This window comes from Hirundo rustica, chromosome 1 (assembly GCF_015227805.2).
Source record: "Hirundo rustica isolate bHirRus1 chromosome 1, bHirRus1.pri.v3, whole genome shotgun sequence".
Classification (NCBI taxonomy): Eukaryota; Metazoa; Chordata; class Aves; order Passeriformes; family Hirundinidae; genus Hirundo; species Hirundo rustica.
In genome coordinates, this window is record NC_053450.1 from 77,517,877 (window position 1) to 77,535,891 (window position 18,015).

The 18,015-nt window shown below is 35.0% G+C and overlaps 1 protein-coding gene across 7 annotated transcripts in view; it reads right to left on the reverse strand.

Annotated features, from left to right (window-relative positions):
• Positions 1–225: 225 nt before the first annotated feature.
• Positions 226–18,015, reverse strand: part of CDH18 (cadherin 18) — a 530,347-nt gene continuing 512,557 nt past the window's right edge. For 5 of the 7 annotated variants that reach the window (XM_058421421.1, XM_058421423.1, XM_058421417.1 and 2 more), the window contains 3 exons: positions 15,781–15,898; positions 4,802–5,053; positions 226–3,630 (listed from right to left, as the gene is read on the reverse strand). In XM_058421421.1, the coding sequence (XP_058277404.1) occupies positions 3,128–3,630; positions 4,802–5,053; positions 15,781–15,898 (873 nt within the window). In that variant the 3' untranslated portion in view covers positions 226–3,127. The remainder of the gene's footprint in view (positions 3,631–4,801; positions 5,054–15,780; positions 15,899–18,015) is intronic. The other 2 variants (XR_009208059.1, XM_058421427.1) reach the window with 2 other exon arrangements.

Consider the following 18,015-nt stretch of genomic DNA (forward strand, 5'->3'; position numbering starts at 1 on the left):
TAGAATTTCTCAAATATAGTTTGAATTTGTTTTTAGGACACAAAGGACCAAAGGGAAAAAAAAAAAGAAAAAAAAAAAAAAAGTGAGATTGGGATAATAAAACTGTAAACATGTTATTTCTGCACTGTGAGGCCTTCTTCTGTGGCCCTGAAGATTTAGTATTTTTTTATTTGTCATGCAAACAACACAACACTGTGATGTGTATTTGAATAAAACACAGTAAGCATAGCAAGCATGCAGACATACCATGATAGAAAAGCACATCTGGTGATCACTGTGGAAAGGATGTAACAAATAGGACACACTGCAGCATCACAGAAGCAGCGTCTCAATAACCCTGCAGAGTTTTCAAGGATTCAGGTATCCTGGGGTACAACGCATGTGCTGTATAGCAGCAAAGAGAGCACCAGGAATGTCAAAAAAGGGGATTATTATTTCTCTGAGATATTATTGACTTGAACTGACCATTAGCATAAGGAGTGATTAGTTGTTTGTGTCACTGCACTTCTGTTGCCTTTAAGCCTGAATGTTCTGTGATGTAAATAAGAAAAAACAATGGCATGAACACTGCTTAAAACAAAAAATACAATTGATTTTCCCTGTTTTGGTGTAGGGCCAGAGGGAATAGACATAAAGATAACTAATACCCAGTTCTCAAAACTATAATACAACAATGAATGCAATTTTCATGCAGCTGTGATACAAAGTATTATGGTAGTAGTAATGCTGAAACATTTTGGTTTTTAACACACTACTTATGCAGTACAAAAATTTAGATGTTTGCATAAAGCAAGTGTGACCTAAATAAATAGAAACTTCCTCCTAATAAAATTGCACACTACTAATTGCTTTATTTGGGACAAAACTGAAACATCCTAGTTCTCCCCTCAAAAATGACAATAAAAGACAACAATTCTCAGCTTCTGTGCAACTCTTACTGCATCTAAATTCATGCTACAGTAAGAATGCCTTCTTAAATGCTTTTCTAAAAGATTCTGTATTTCATAAAAAGTATAAAAAAATTAAATTATTAAACTACTTTCAAGTCATCAGCAGAGTATCTTAGGGTTCAGGTGTTTTTCCCTACTGAATATCCCTGTGGGTTCAGATTCTGAAAGACAGAAGAAACATTAGAAATTTTAAACAAAATAGCGTTCTATAAAACAATTCTGGAACTACAGTGCAACTAATACTTTTTACAGTGTAAAAGTTGCTTACAAAGCTACTTGCTATTTTTTCCAGAAGGCTGTTTAAACCAAAAGCAGTCAACTACATCTCCGGGGGAAAAAAAAAATTCTCAAAGTAAATTCAGTCATGTCTAGGACCTATTCAACCACAGAGTAAAGAAAAGGTTTAATGATCTAGTTCACCTATATGGCTCACAGTAGATCAGCAATAAATATAGACCCTTCTTTACTAAGCTGAATGTAAGCGGCACCTAAAATGCAGTGGGAGGAATCTATGCATCATACAAATCTGTATGACTCTGCACACCCAGCTGGAGAGTAAGAAAAAAGTACACAGATTCTAGTCTGGACAGTTTTCCAATCAAATGCATACTAGAAGAAGTACATTTCCCTAAAGTGGAGATACAATTGAAAGCAGAAGACTGTTAATAGTGATTGTGAGTATTATAGGTCATAATCTCTCATGGGATATTATGACTTCCTGGCCGTCAGAAAGACAAAGTTAACATTTCAAACAAAGGAAAGGAAAAATCAGAATCTGCTAGATGAGGTGCTAAGTAGGCTGCTATGTTAAGCAGAACTGTTTAGCAGTTCTGCTGCTGCAAAGCTAAAAAAAAAGAAGAAAAAAAAAAGCTGGATTAGGTGTTAAGCAGCCTGCTATGTTAAGAACTATCAGTTCTGCAATGCTATGAAGTTACTAATGTAAGAAATCAATTTACTTAATCCATAGGAACCACAGTAGTGGTATATTTCCTTCAGTGACTTAAAAAGCTCTGTTTCCATGATGCTTGAAATAGGGAAAAACCATCTTGTTCTGCTGAGGTGGCAATTACTCTAAGAGAAATAAATATCAGCAGGTTGAACTTAAAAGAAAAAAGCACCATCATCTTATTATCTTTGCTTCAATTTTTGGTATCCCAATGTCTTACCAGCAGCTCTATTTTGCCTTTAATCACACATGGAAATAGAAAAAACATTATGATTAAGAACTCTGGGTTTTAAATAGACTGTTGTAGCTTCTGGATTCAGACTAGCAAAATATTTAAAAAGCTTCAGCTCTTGACATTAAGTGAAGCACAGTGAGCCAAAAAACTGCATAGTTTAATGGTGTTGCCATTGTTTTTATTGGAAAAGCCTATGCTTCAACTGCTTCTCTGCATAAAGAGTACTTTGGGCCTATTCCATTTAGATGAATGGTGTTCCCATGTAAAGACAAAAATAAAAAGCACAACACTGGAAACAACAGTTCCTCTAGCACGCAGTAACAGAACAGATCTGGGGTTATGGACTAGAGCTGTGTTTGAGCTACAGGTAATGATGCCCTCCATCTGTTAGCTGGTTATGGATGACAAGATTATGAAGGACATAATGAAGTGACATCTTGTCAATGCAACCTGCTCAGTCAATAAGATTAAATTATCAAAGGACCATTTATTTAAGAGGACAGGTGTGGCTTATCACCTCTGTAAAGGAAACAGACTGGTAGCACTTCTCACACTGATAGTAAACAAGGCCTAGAACACAGCTAGAAATGCAACATCACAACCACCTGCAAGAGATTTGATCCTCTGTTAGCTCTCTTCTTAAACAGACATGACCACAAACTTACTGCAGCTTGGAGCTGTTACGAATATTGCAATAAAAATGTCAATTCTTGGCTTTACTTTAGGTATTGTTGCAGATAAGTTACCAGAAACTTTAATCAGCAATTAAAAAAAAAAAAAAAATACACAAGGGACAATAGATTCTTTTTTCTGTATTTTCCAAAATTTGACTTTCTTCCAATTGGAGAACCCAGTTTCAAATATGAAAAGGGCACTTGTTCTACAGTAACTGCATACAACTTACTCAGTTCCAAGTACTGTATTCACTTTTTTTGTTACCATTGTTGTCATTATCTGTCCAGTTGTTTAGGAATTTCTCTGTTCTGGGAGTTACAACTAAGTTGTTCTTTCTGGTTCTATTTCCCCATAGAGTTCAGCTAGCTTCTTGAACTCAGGTCCCCAGTCTCCAAGGTAATTATAATCCTGGTCAGAGTGTGTCGTTGCTGAATCCAGAGAGCTGATAGACCCAGCTTCTGATCTATGACCCTCGTAGGCATATGTCTGCAGGGAGTCATACGGGGGCACGCTGGGGTCCAGATCAGCCTCTGCCAGTCTTTGTTTAATGAACTCCTGAACATCTATACTGTCAAGGCTTGAGGAGGGATGATGCCTGGACAGAGGCTTCACTTCAGGACGAACATCCCTCCGGTATTTTAGCTCTTCAGCAGCAGACGGATTCCGCAGTGCTGTGATGTCAAATGCTTCTGTGTCTTCTTCTCCACCTCCCTCATCATCATATGTCACGACATTTTCCCGGACATCTTCTTCTGAAATGATCAAAGGCTCCTTCTTGCTACGTCTTAGGGTGATGAAAAGGACCACAATTGCTAAAGAGAAAACTGCAGATATTAGAGTAGGTTTAAAGTTTACATCTGAATATGTTACAGAAATAGCAGACAGTAAGTCAAAAATACAAAGGTATAATATTTTTCAGTACTGGTATTTTCAGTACTTGTATTTGTGATCATCTGCTACTTAATTTTTTAGGGATCTCATATAGAAGATAAATGGAGATAACATTCTTTCAGGTAAAAGAAAAATGAGTAACTAAAGTTGGCATTTTTCAGAAGCGTAATCCAGGGCTTTCGGTGTTTCATTAAAGCCAATGTTTAGCATATAAATTGAATTATTCTGTAAAAGGATTATTTTTTTCTTATGAATATTCCAATTTGTGTAATCAAATACAAAATTACAAGATAAATCTGTAACTACATATTTTAAAACTGCCTTCTGGCAAGAAAATACTGAAGTAAGCCGTAAAGAAAGTAGGTCTTAGAAAATCTCAAAATATCCTCTTGGTTACACTGCAATTACTACTATTTCTTACCATCTCTATAAGAATGCAGAAAATCACATGAGTAACACAGAGTTGTGTATGCAACAAGCTGTGTCTCTGACAGGAGAAAAAAAAAAAACAAAACCCACCACAATATTAAATAATGCATAACATTGGAATTGGCCTGGGAAACTAAAAAACCTTAAAATAGTCAAGAGGAAATGCACCTGAAATGGGATTAATCTTATGAGTCTGCTTATAATCTCCTATGTCGGTTGTCCCTGTGGATTATGTTGTGCATTGCTATCAGTTTATTACACAAAGGTAATTAAGAAATGGCTTTTGTAGAGTGCTAATGATGCTTCTTACAGCATAATATATTTCGAAAAGCTTTGCCAATCTATTTTCTAAATTTTTTCACACTATTTGACATGGAATTAGAGCCAGCCTCTTTTTGAAATGTTTCCAAATTACAGAAATAAAGATCTGCATTGCTAATTACTTGATAACCTCTGAAAAAAAATTTCTACTGGATTCCAGATATTCACAAACATACTTTAAAGGCATTTTTCCCTATTAACTTTAGCTAAACCTTTCCCCTCTAATCACAGCTATGTGTTCCTAATTGCCTCCTACTACCAGGCAGCCACCGGTTGAAAATCATACCACACTGAAACCTAGTGCCCTGCCAGATTCTAAGAGGCACTGGAGGGATAGTATTGCAAATGGCTTACCAAGAAGAATGACAATGCAGAGCAGGATGGCGATTAAAGCTCCTGTGCTCAAGCCAGCCGAGGAGAGGAAAGCTTCAGCATGGCAAGTTCTCACTCGTCCGTCTCTCTCACAGGCACAGACCCGGATGGTGAGGGTACTGCTGCTGCTGAGAGGGGGCACGCCGCCATCAGAAATCAAAACTGGGAGGTAATAAGTATCTTGAGTGGTTCGACTGTATCTCCTTCGTCTTGTCAGAATACTGGCTGTATTATCTACAATATCAAAACCAGAACAGCATTTCAGTGAAGTAAAAAATGAAAGAAAGAAAGAAAAAAAAGTTGTTTCGTTGTTTACTGCTTGTTTCCCATCAAATGGAGACATCAGGCATCTTAAAGCTAGCCAGTCCTAATCTGTGAAAATGCACAATCTAGAATTAAAATTTGTCAGGAAGACTGTCTGATCAATAGAGGAAAAAGGGGAGGAGGTAGAAAGTAACTAACCTTATATAAATAAGAATATTTAAAACTCTTGTATTATTATTGGAATCTAAGTGAACTTTGACAAACATTTTGGGCCCAATTTGCAAGTGTTTTCATTCCATGTGACGCTGTTGGAGCATATGGACCCTTGTCAATTTGAATACCTGGAATTATGAGGATATCTATAGTGAAATTTTTGCACAACACAAAAGCCTCTTGATTCTCAGAAGAAAATTTCTTTAGCAAATGCTAAAATAAGACATTTATATTCTAGTGTTTGCAAAAGGTTTTAAAGTACAAGTGAGATTTCAGAAAACATCTGGAAGGACAGTAACCAAACCCATATTCTTTGGAGAGGTCTGGAGGAAGAGGGAAGGCAAAGGAAGGCAGAGGAAGGGGAAAAGAGTGGATATTACATATTCTAAACTAGTAGAGTTCAAAGATAAATAAGAAAGGGGGAGATAGTGACATAAGACTTTGTCACCCTTCTATTACCTACAGGTACATCTGGCATAGACAGACAAGGAAAATCTATAGCTTATTACACACACATTGCAAGAGCTTTGTAGGCACTAAGGAGGGTAGGAAGTTGCCACACCTATCCCTTTAAGTCCAAGAAATTAAGATAAATCCAAGAAATTAAGAGGCGTAAAGAGAATGCAGAGGAAGAAATACTACAACATTATATATTTATAGCTAATGTTCATATGTGTAAAATTTATTTTCAGTTTGTTGCCACAGCTATGAAATTACTAGCCCCTGAATAAAGTCCAAGATAAATAAAAAAAAATAATAATTAAAAAAAATTAAAAAAAAAAAAAGAGAGAGAGAGAGAGAGAGAGTGTGAGAAGTTAAAGTAAAAGCAATTATGGAGAGAAAAAGATGGGGACTGATAAATGGAAAGAGACATTAGAAGAAAATAGTTTTCTTCTTGTATTGCTTGTCACATGGTTTCCAAATTGTGGGGTTATGAGGTTGGAAATTCTTAGCCAACAACAGAAGGGTGGTAAGTACTAAATACATCTGCCATATTTCTCTTCCTATTTCAAACAAAGAAACAAGAAATTTAGCTACAATATTAAATGTAGCTACAATTTATCAATCTATGGAAAAATGAAATCCATGTCACTCTGAAAATCTAGTGTGACAATATAGCTAATGTGGCATATATTTGCCCATTGGACTGATGCACGCACATTTGAGTGAAAGAGTTAAGTTTTTGTTTAATCTGGATAGAAGATCTGTTTCAGGTGATTAATCTTCATGCTATACTTTCTATTAAGCTCTGTGCAAAATTCGAAACCATTCATTTTAACTCATTTTTGCCAACCTTTTTTGTTTTGCATACCATCTGACAATGATATTTAGAAAAAACTGGTAATATCATCCCACATCAGCATGATATCACAAGATAATATATTTGGTAATAGGTTTCACACAAAAAATACATATATGAGCTGGGAAGTGATACCGTTGATGCTGAGCCAAGAACTAAGCACTGAAGTCCTTTAGCTTTACTTCCTCATGTAAGTAACCCCCACAACACCCCTCTGCAGCCCTCCACGCTCCCCCATTTTGGAAATATCAAATATCCAGCATGGTGAGTTTGTTATAAATTCATTAAGTGCTGTTCTTTTCACTTGGAGTGAGCACAATATAAACTATTTGTTTGTTTGGCCTTGGAGACCTGCTTCTACTAGTTTACGTCAAGTTTGCTTTTACAAAATTATGTTTTGACGACTGATGACATCAGTCACTTATTATGCTGTTTATGTTCATTCAAGTTACAGAACTTTACTGAAACCAGAACAAGGTGAACAGATAATTCTTTAATCTGAAAAAATGTGGTAGAACATAGGAACATCATGTTGTGGAAATAATATTTCCATAAAGATTTAAAAATGTCCACGATGTAACATACTTTGCAAAGTTATTTTTTACACATGCATCCTGCCCCCAAAATATTTTGTATTTTGTTGTTCTGGGCCAACAAGGACTCTCGCATAACACCCAAGCACAGTCACTGTTGTTAACACACACCAGCAACCCTTCTCAAGCAGTATGGACAAAAGTGCACCATGTTTGTTTCTTGTCTCAACTTTATTCCAACAGTCTGCAGATCCTTAAGCATCCCTAAATAGCCTCATGCACACACCATGACACGCCATGGTGCGTAAATTCCTTTTGCAATATGGTAACACTACGTTGAGCTTCAATACAGCTTTCACATTATTTTGTAGATTCAAAAGTGAAAAAACCCTTGATTATGAAATCTGGATTGCATTGGGTTTTCTACAGAGAGTCAAGAGGAGGTAGAAGGCTGGGCGCTGTGCTTGTTGCCTGTGACATAAATTTAAAAAAAAAGTGAATGAACCAGATCACAGCTGCAGTAGAAGTGATGAAAATGCTGGCTGACAACAAAAGCATCAGAGACTTAATATAATGAAGAAAAGCTGAGGACTCCTGATCAGGGATGTTGCAGTAATGATAGAATTTTAGCACCGAGGCTATTGGCAAAGATGTAAAGGAAAGAACATTGAGATGTAAGAATGTATGCTGTGAGGTAAATGTGGACAGATGGGAGGAAACTTGTGGGGAAAAAAATATGAAAGCTAAGAGAAAAAAGAAAAGAAGAGAAAAAATTAAGGAATGGGGAAGTTATACAATTCAATGTTACACAGTGAATAGATGTGTAGAAGCTATAATAAAACCATGCTTCTCTGGAAGGAAGGCCTTTCCAAACAAAGAACTGATATTTTTATACTGTACAGAATAAATATATATTGAAAAAATAGATATTTTTTTCTTTCAATGTTGTATTTGCTCATTCAATATAAAATTGTTTTTATTGTACTGTTAACATTATTCAGCTAAATATAAGAGCCAATAAAATATTATAAGACACAATTAGAGGAAAAATGGAACCAGTACAACATTTTTAATTTCACAGAATTGCCATGGTGAAATTTTGCTGTTTGTATTATTTTTAGTACTAAGTAGATTTCTGTTGAAACAGATGTTACATGAGATATCCAGAAGTTTCTGTAATAACATACCCAGTGAAAAGCATTCTCAAAGAAACAATGTAAAGCTTTTCTTTCAATGAAATTTCACAAATTTTAACACAAATAAAAAGTATGATCTTTCATACAACTGGCTTGGAAATTTTCTGTTCCCAATATTATTAGAGGTGTTAATTCTCATTATTACTCTATCACAGATTTAGATACGGTAACTTAGCACATTGTGTTTATATATAAGTAAAATACTGGAAAGTGTCTGAACTCTCACATACTATTTTTTTCTCATTAAATTTCTTAAAATATTTTACAAATAAGGTATTTGACTTTTTTTTTTTTTTTTTCCTTTTTCTTTTTTCTTTTTTCCAAAAAGGAAACTGTGTCTGGTTTTCTGAAGGTCACTGAGAATCAAGCATGGCAGAAAATTAGCAAAACCAATCATATTGCCATAACAGAGAAATTACATCTCTGGTGCTCTACTCAGAGCTCTGTCCCCGAGGACAATCATATGCAAAGGTATGCCAAAAAAATTAATGGATAGAATATAGTTTAGCCAAACTGCAATGTTGACTGCATCATGACAACTATCAAGTTCTGAGCTTTCAAATTTTATTTGCTTTTTTTTCTTCATCAAAAACCATTATAGGAACATGTTGAGAGAAGAGCTGGAAAGACAATTTTCAGAGCTTTGCACAGAACAAAAATCACACAATCTGTAAAAGCTATAGGAAACCAAGTATAAAGTCTGACACTGATGATCTAGAAGAGTTTATTGAAAATGGGGAAAAAGTTATATCAACAGTAGGAGTTTGAAAGGGAGCCAGGGGTTTATGTAGTGAGAAATTTCTTTGGTATCTGAAAAAGTGACACAGCAAATAGTCAGGCAAGACAAGCATATAGGATAGCAGCAATAGAAACAGGATGATGAGAACTACCGATCTCATTCTTCTAGGCCTGGAAGGAAAGATGTTTTTATCTCAATAGATTTAAATGGTGAACTTCACCCCTGAGGAGTAAGAAAATAACCAGGACTCACTGGAGATTATAGGACTGACTGCTAACGAAAATTAACTACTCCTGCATAGGGAAAGAAATATTTATCTGATACCTTGTGTTGTGCATTGCTCCATTTAATGATCTAAACTTTCTAATGACCTAAACTTACTCCTGCTTGGGCTGTTCTTTGAAAATATGTCAACTAGATGTTGAAATTCATCTTAAATGAGTTTGAAGTTACGCATGGGAAATGCTGCATGGCTGTAACACAGCAACTCTTCACACTCTGAAGATGTCATAGTTTACTAAGCCAGGCTGTACACTGTATACAAGGCTGTTATCACAGTCTTTTTTCCATCATCTCTGCCTTTATACATTGAGCTTCTGATCTAAATAAAGAAAGGAGGCCATAGGAAAATCAAGGAAGCAGAGATACAACGATAACACCATGGAAGCTGACTGCTGGAGCACATTGGAGGATGCTCATTTATTATTCACAGTTTGAGAATTCCTTTGACACGTTATGTATTGAAAGCAGAGAAGAGAGAAATGGAAGTAAAAAAAAAAAAAAAATCCTGTTTATATCTTCAGGCATGTTTCAATTTTCAGTTCTGCTTGTATCAGCAGTTCAACTACTATAAATTTTATGAGAAGTTATAAACTAATTAAAACCAAAGAAGATACATTGGAATGATTTGCATTTCTTACATTTCTAAAGTTGGAGCTGTTAATTTGTTTATGTGGACTACATGATAGGCATTTCTGTTTCATTTCTTTATTGATAACTCTTGTAAATATTTTTTTCTTTTTTGCTGGCTTCAAAGCTATTGCCAATGGGCAAAAAGCTATTATAAGTTTCTAGTTCAGTGGGTAGCAAAAACGAAAAGTAACACAGAACACATTTTTGGCCTGAAATACAGTTATTTGCTTATGGTTGGTTTGTGTATCAGCAACACATTGCAGTCCAGAAAAGAAATGCAAGAACCTCTACACTATGCACTTAACTAACTTTACAATCAATCTTAGAGCCAACTTTTTAAATCAAAAAATTTTAAAGACATTCAGATGCATTCAGAGGGCTGAAGAAGGAAAATGTCTTCCCTCTGCGGTAGCTGGTCCTGGTTTTCCGTTATACTCATGGTAGAATTCCTTTTTAACTTCCATATGTTGATTCTGTGATAATACCTACTCAGACATTCAATCCATTTACAGTAACAGTACTTCTGTGGACTGCACTTACAGTCACCATGGGTGATGTTAACTTTGCACTTTCTCAGATATCATTTCTCTCCAGTTACAACTTGTCTTCTTTAAAGGATGATATTTTACAGAAGGTCAGCAGTAACTCAGAGTAGCACATAACCAGAACAAGCACGACCCTGATGTAAATGAAAGTGGGAGCTATGTGGGTGTTTTCCCCTTGTGATGGGTTGCAAAGTGGGTGCTTCAATCCAACCATTTTAAATGCCACTTTAAATGTTCTAGAACAACGAAGACATGGTCTGTTACCTGATCTACTCATTTACAGCTTGAAAGCTCTGAAGTTAATTGACAGAGACATTGTCCAATATGGTAGGAAATAAGAAGGGCAGAGTGATAAACAGAAGGGTCTGTAAAAAATTCACACTGGGAATGGGATCAGTTACTGGGATAGGATCAGTTACTTTCCGGAAGCTGTTCTTTTTCTAAATAACAGCAATGATGAGTAAAATTGATCTTTTTTTTTTACTATTTTTTGATCTGTGACAGAGGGAAAAAGGTTAATATATATCACAGGCATGGGTGGATGAATACATTAAAAATTGCATTTTTTACAGATGCCATTGAACTCATTGCGCTCTAGATTTTACAGAAAAACACATCTCCATTTCTGTGGGTATCAATGGATCTTATGATATAAAATTAAGAAAATGGAATCTCCAGAATTATAGTATTAGAAAAATGGCATACCTTTATTCCAATTCCAGAATATTCTCCATCACTGGGCAATAATCAAAGGGCCAGATCTTTGAGATAGTGGGCAAGGGGGAAAAAATAAATTGCAAATAGTTTTGTGATATGAAACCTTTGTCCTGAAGAAATAAAAGAAGAGCAGAACAAGCGCTAAGCATTCTCCAGGGAGTTGTTCTTCACTGAAAGTAAACTAAACTTAGTCTGCTATCAGAAGTCAGCAATCTCAATTCACTGAAGTAAGAGAATGCACAGTGGCATTACTGGCAGTGTTGGGTGAATGTGTCCATTATCTTCATAAACCCTTCCTGCCCAGGAAATTTACAATACTACTAAGCATCTATGGTAGACTGTATATCTTGTGATAAAAAACAGCACCAGCAAAACAGTGCTTTACAGTGCAGAAATTTCTTAAATGTTCTAAGTGAACTGTATTCTGAGGGTTCATTTTTTTTTTCATCTCTTGAAAAGTGTTATGTAAGATCTGAAAGAGAAGTGTGTCTACATATTAATGCTTGGAAATATGATGATAATGACACGTTCAAATGCATTTCCCGTCCAACTAAAACATTTTAACAAATATATCCACAATTCTTTAAGCATCTGGAAAAATATTATTATTTTTAGGGTAAGAGAAAAAAAAAAAAAAAGCAAAAAAAAAAAAAAAAAAAAAGCACGAGTCTAGAGTTCAATACATAGAAACAGATCTAATGGGAAGAACTTGTCTTTATTCTGATCTACCCCCATCTTGTTCTGGGAAGGTTTTTAAAGGGATATGCAAAAGTAGATATTTCTGCAAAAAGATATTTCGGCAAAAAGTGTAAGTTTATTGTATTTGGAAAAAGATTACAAAATTATCGATGAAAATATCCTAAAAAAGAAAGTGAGGAGAACACAGACGACAAAGAAATTAGTTACATAGAATCTGATCTACATAAAAGCACAGTGGAAATAATATTTGGCTTCTTAGGTATTAATAGAAATCTTAACAATTTTCTAGGCAGAATAAATTGTAAACAACCCTGTTTTCATTAAAAGACCTTCATAAGTATAATTCTCAAACAAAAAAAGATAGGTTTCTTCCCTAGGTTTATTCTCTAAAGCTGCAGAAAACTATTACAATTTAATGCATTTTCTTTGTATAACAAAGAAATTTTATTCCAGCTCTTGTTCTGCCTAGCTTACATGAGCACGGATACTGCATCATTTTATCTGTCCTCTTGTTAAAACTTGTAAGCCTTTGCTCTCTCTGAACAGTACTTTAAAATATGTAATAAAACTTAAATAGCAACAAAGAATCCAAAGAATCTCTTGTACGTTAAGAATACAGTAGAGAAAAAAAATCTAATTCTGTATCTCTTTTCTTTTCTTTTCTTTTCTTTTCTTTTCTTTTCTTTTCTTTTCTTTTCTTTTCTTTTCTTTTCTTTTCTTTTCTTTTCTTTTCTTTTCTTTTCTTTTCTTTTCTTTCAAATGAAAATTTTAACACAGACTAAAGAAGGGAATCCAAGGAACTCTTAATTTTGCTGGATGTTCTATTTGGTATAGCCCTGTGACTCTATCCTGAACTACATTTCCCAAAGGGTTTTAAGCTCTGCATTATGAGCCTGAATATTCCACAAATGAAGATTTAATATTTTATTTTAGATAATGCACAAGATCAGATGCAAGAAATAAAAGTTTAGCTGGTCAAATGACCAATTATATGGACTGAAGCTTTAATAACAAATTAGTATTAAATAGGTATTAAAGTATACCTGTTTGCTGAAGCCATAGAATATTATTGAGCTGAACCATACACACACTAGGATTGTATATCACTGCAGTCTATATGGGTAGATAGGAGCAAACTACAGAATCTTATACTTGTACAAGCTTTAGATTTCTGTCGAAGTGTGTAGACACAAACATAAATATTTTAGGATCCAGTGCACTGCTGTGTAGTATACTGATAATAAACGAATAGGGGAACATTCATGCAAAAAGCTATTTGGGGTCCAAGAACAAAACTCTGTTGTTTTGGGTTATGAGAACAAGGGGAAAAAATGTCTATGGATATTTTAATGAAATGAAATCTTTTTCCTGAAGAAATAAAAAGGTGAGCATGACAGAATTACAAGGTGACTGCTAGAGAAATACAGTTTTTTGGAGACAGATACAGCGACTGCTGACTACCAATTTCTATGTGAAAACAAGAATTTGGGTTCTATCATTCTGCAAAACATTATAAAAATTCTTTTAAGGCAATTTTTGTATGTTTTTACTTTAAAAACATAACAAACAAATAAAATCCTCCCAAAATGCCAGCCTTTATAGAATTTGGAAATCCAGAGGTAAAAATAGCAGCTGTCTTCTGTTCAGAGCACTCTGATTTTTTTTTAATGTCTGATGCTCAAAACCATGAGTTTTCAGATGTGCAAACTTGTCACAGACATAAGAAAAAACTTTTCTGCCTACCTTCTTTCTGCTTTCTCAGAATAGAAAGCAACAAAAAATCTAGATGAGAAATATGAAAGCTGTAAATGCTAGATAGCTGCATATTGTGCATGTACTTCACAGGTGTTTTGCTAATATTTTATGTATAGATTGTGCCACAAAGGTCCAATTAAAGGACAGTGTTTAAACAACAGATTCAAAGTGTCTTGTACCAAGCAAAATCATAACTATGCATTTGCTTTAGGGATAAATTTCTTGTTATGTTTTGAATTAAGCAGTCATTTTTTAATTATATGGCCAGTTTGGAAGCTGCATTTCTGGAGTCTTTGTATATGTGATAAGGTTTATGCAAGATACCGTAGGAAGTGCAGAATTTTGTACTTCCTTAGGTGAAAACATAATGCACAATATGCTTTTACCTTAAAAGACACCTTTTTCACTTCCTTCCTCTACCTCCCCCCATAAAATCCAATCTAGGGTAGTCCTAACACTGCTTTCAGCTGCTGTTTGCTAGCTCATTACTCACTAACCTTGGGGAAATAAAAAAATAAGGAGCAAGTCCTTCTATTCAAAGTTGAATATTTCTATCCAAAACATAACATTGCTGCATCAAATGTTTGTTAGAAGTTCATGCCCTCTTATAAATCAGTGTAGTTAAATAACTTATGTAGTAATGAACACACATAACACAGTTCCAGCTTTAAATATGCTCAAAACCATAAAATATGTACTTTGTCACAAATCACAATTTTAGTAGAACTATTAAAAAAACCTTCTTGATATAAATGTCTTATATTGAGATGAACATGCACATGGTCTTTTGCATGAGATCATAGTCAATGAGTTTATTGGAAACACAGACTAAAATACAGAAATATGTAACAGTACCCCTCCTTGATTTCAGGAACAACAGTTTGGCTTTTTCTATAATGTTCCATCATAATCTGAGTGGGGTTGATATATTAATTTCAGAAAGTACTGGAATCTTGCTTAGGGAATATTTTTAATATATGAATTAGCCTTTCAGTATTTATGATTATTTATTAATATTGGTATATATTTATTGACTTCTTCTGGAACTTGAATGTGAAATGCATTTATGTATTCAAAATAAATAGCATGATTATTTTTCTGCTCTAAGTATAGTTAAACACTGGAACAGATTCTTTAAGAAGATTATACAATCTTCTTCCCTGATTGATTTAAGAAACATATGAAAAAGTCTCTAAAGAATTATTTCAATATATGTATGCACAAAAAATACCAATGATGGAGTTAATGCATTACAGAGGACTAGTGATCAGTAAGATCTCAAAATGTACTACAGTAGTACATCAGTACTACAAATATATAACTAAACTAAAGCAAATTGCACACACTTCCACACGGGCATGCAAAGAAATCCCCACAATACATGCATACACAAAATCTCAAGATGAAAATTTTGACAAACATTTAAAGTTTACTCTTATTTTCATCAGGTTGCAAACTGGAGACCACAAGGTAATACTTGATCAAGAACAAGGCTGATTTAGTTTTGGGTTTTGAAAACGTTAGACATTTTTTTCACTCAAGAAATACTCAGAAACACTTGTTTGAGAGACTCTGAGGCTGTTTTCCTTCTGGGCTTATCTCTTATAAATTTCTGATTGTAATGTTTAGGCACACTTTCTTAGGAATGGCATGAAGCAATAGACTATAATCCAGGAACCACAGAAGGACCTGCTCCTGAAAAGTAAGCATGAATTCCAATTGTTATGCCCCTTATTTTTTTTTTCTCCTTTAAGCAATAATTGGCAATAACCTTGAAAGTCCCCAATCAGTGCTATTCCCCTAAAAGTAGGCCAAACTTATGTACTTTTCATTAATCCACTTTTCAAAAATATTACTGAAAGTATGATGTATAAATGCTAAAATAAAGTGGAATATAAATCCAAAATGCAGTATCCTATTCATAATTTGCAACATATTGTGTACACAGGTCCTTGATCCAACAGCTCAGTGATGGCATATTACATTTTTCTATTTCTGTCAGGAAATGCAAGGAAATTGTTCTGTTCAATTGAGACACTCCAGATAAAATAGAAGCCAATTTCTTTGAGATTTAAGTATTTGATTTACCTTCATTGTTCCTTAGAGTAAAGTTGGGATTCAAAGAAAGCCCATCATCAAGAGAAAAATGGAATCTTGCACCATTTGCGGAGTTATCTTTGTCAGTAGCAGTGATAGTCTGAATTACCTGAAATAAAAATTAACAGTGAATATGTTGAAATTTGAACTTGACCCATATAGTACCTGACCTCAGCAGGATGCTTAAGTTTACCTTATTTTAATTTTCTACTTGACTGCTGCTGAGTTCAGCAGATAGAATGACTCGGTCATTAACTCGGTTTCTCTAGTAGGAAATATTTTAGGAACCACACTTAAGAGCTAGGTAAAAGCATCTAAAGGATCTATACTTTCTGATGTTTTGATACAGTCAAGACCTGGTGTAGAGATTATCACCATCTTCATTGTATCCTGCTGACTTCCTGAACTACAGTTTTAGCTAAATATCTGTTTTTATGGAGCGAAAAGACAGGCTGAGCCGGGATGGTCTATGTGAAAAGTCACCTGCCTGCTGTCCTAATAATTAAATGTACTTCAATATTGATAAGGAAAATCAGTTAACTAAAATATTTCTGTTAGCCGTATTTCTGCTACAAAAATCCAGTTAAGAATCAGTTTTAAATTGCCAGACAACAGAACAGGAAGAACAGCAGCCACTCTGGGCTTCAGTTTAGTTTGCCCAAAAAGCAGCAGAGCTGGATGTAGCCAGAACCATGTCTGAGAGAGGTATTTTTGAAAGGTAGGACCTTTGCCTTTGAAAACCCTGGTGTTTTTTAAAATTTACTTTCAACTAAAATTGATCTAAGCTCTTGAAATGTGGGACCAAACAGTATTTCTACCTCTGCTTTCATTTTCGTGCTGGGTCTTGAAACTCAAGTGCTAAAGTGGAATCCAATAAAAGTTGTTTCTGTGATATAGGCAGCGAAGCCCACACAGACTGCTGCACAGAGCTGATAGATATCCTGAGGGAAACATAAAAGTGGGAGGGAAAGTGCTCTTTTCATAAGAATTTTTCTGTTCAGTGTTCAGCTATAGTCTGTCTGGACTGTACCTAAAGCATAAACCATACAGACTCCAGTGGCTTGGACTGTTTTAAAACTGAAAGACACCACAGAGTTCTCTACCTCCATTCGCATAAGAGAAGCAAGACAAATATATTTTTAAAACCATGTTCTGATTTGGGCTGGGGTAGAGTCAATTTTCTTCACAGTAGCTGGTATGAGGCTATGATTTTGATTTGTGGTGGAGAAAGTGCTGGTAACACAGAGATATTTCTGTCATTGCTGAGCGGGGCTCGCACAGTGTCAAGGTCTTTTCTGTTTCTTCTACCACCCCACCTGCAAGGAGATAGGGGTGTAGGAAAAGTTGTGAGGGGACACAGCCAGGACAGTTGACCCCAACTGACCAAAAGTATTTTCCATACTGTATAATGTCATGCTCACCTATAAAGCTAGGGGAAGAAGGAGGAAGGAGGGGATGTTCGGAGTGATGGTATTTGTCTTCCAGAGGCAGCATCTCTGCACTCCCAGAGATGGCTGAATGCCTGCCTGCCTTCCTGCCTGCCTGCCTGTGGGAAATGGCAATTTCCTTGCTTTTCTTTGCTTGCATGTGCAGTTTTGGCTATACCTATCACACTGTCTTTATCTCAGCCCACAAGCTCTCACTTTTACTTCCCTGATTCTCTTCCCCATCCCACTGGTGGGGAGGTGAGCGAGTCACAGTGTGGGGATTAGTTTCCAGCTGGGGTTAAACCATGACAACTCAACAGGGTATAATGCTTATTCCATTTACTATATATAGTAAAATACATTGCATTGACTATATACATCTGAGACAATTAAATATGATGGTTGCCAATAATATTTTACTAGTTTGTCATAATACCTTTTGTTGAAGTGGAGAAGAGTAGGATCAATCTGAAAAAATCTGAAACACCTATATTTATGCAGAAGACTTTTACCAAAGTCATGGCAAGACTGGTTGAAAATTTTGGTAAAAGCTAATTTTTCACTACTGAAAAAAAAGAAAAAAAAGAAAAAGAAAGAAAGAAAAAAAGGTGATAGTAGAATATGTTCAAAAGAACCAATTCAAATTTCTTTTATTGTTCAAATACTAAAAATGCCATTAAATGCCATACATATCTGCAAAAACTTCAGGCAAGACCATAAGAAAAAATATTATTTTATTAAATATTTTTTGTAAATTCTCAGTGTTGTTTCTTAGTGAAATATAAGTCAATTTTTCCAT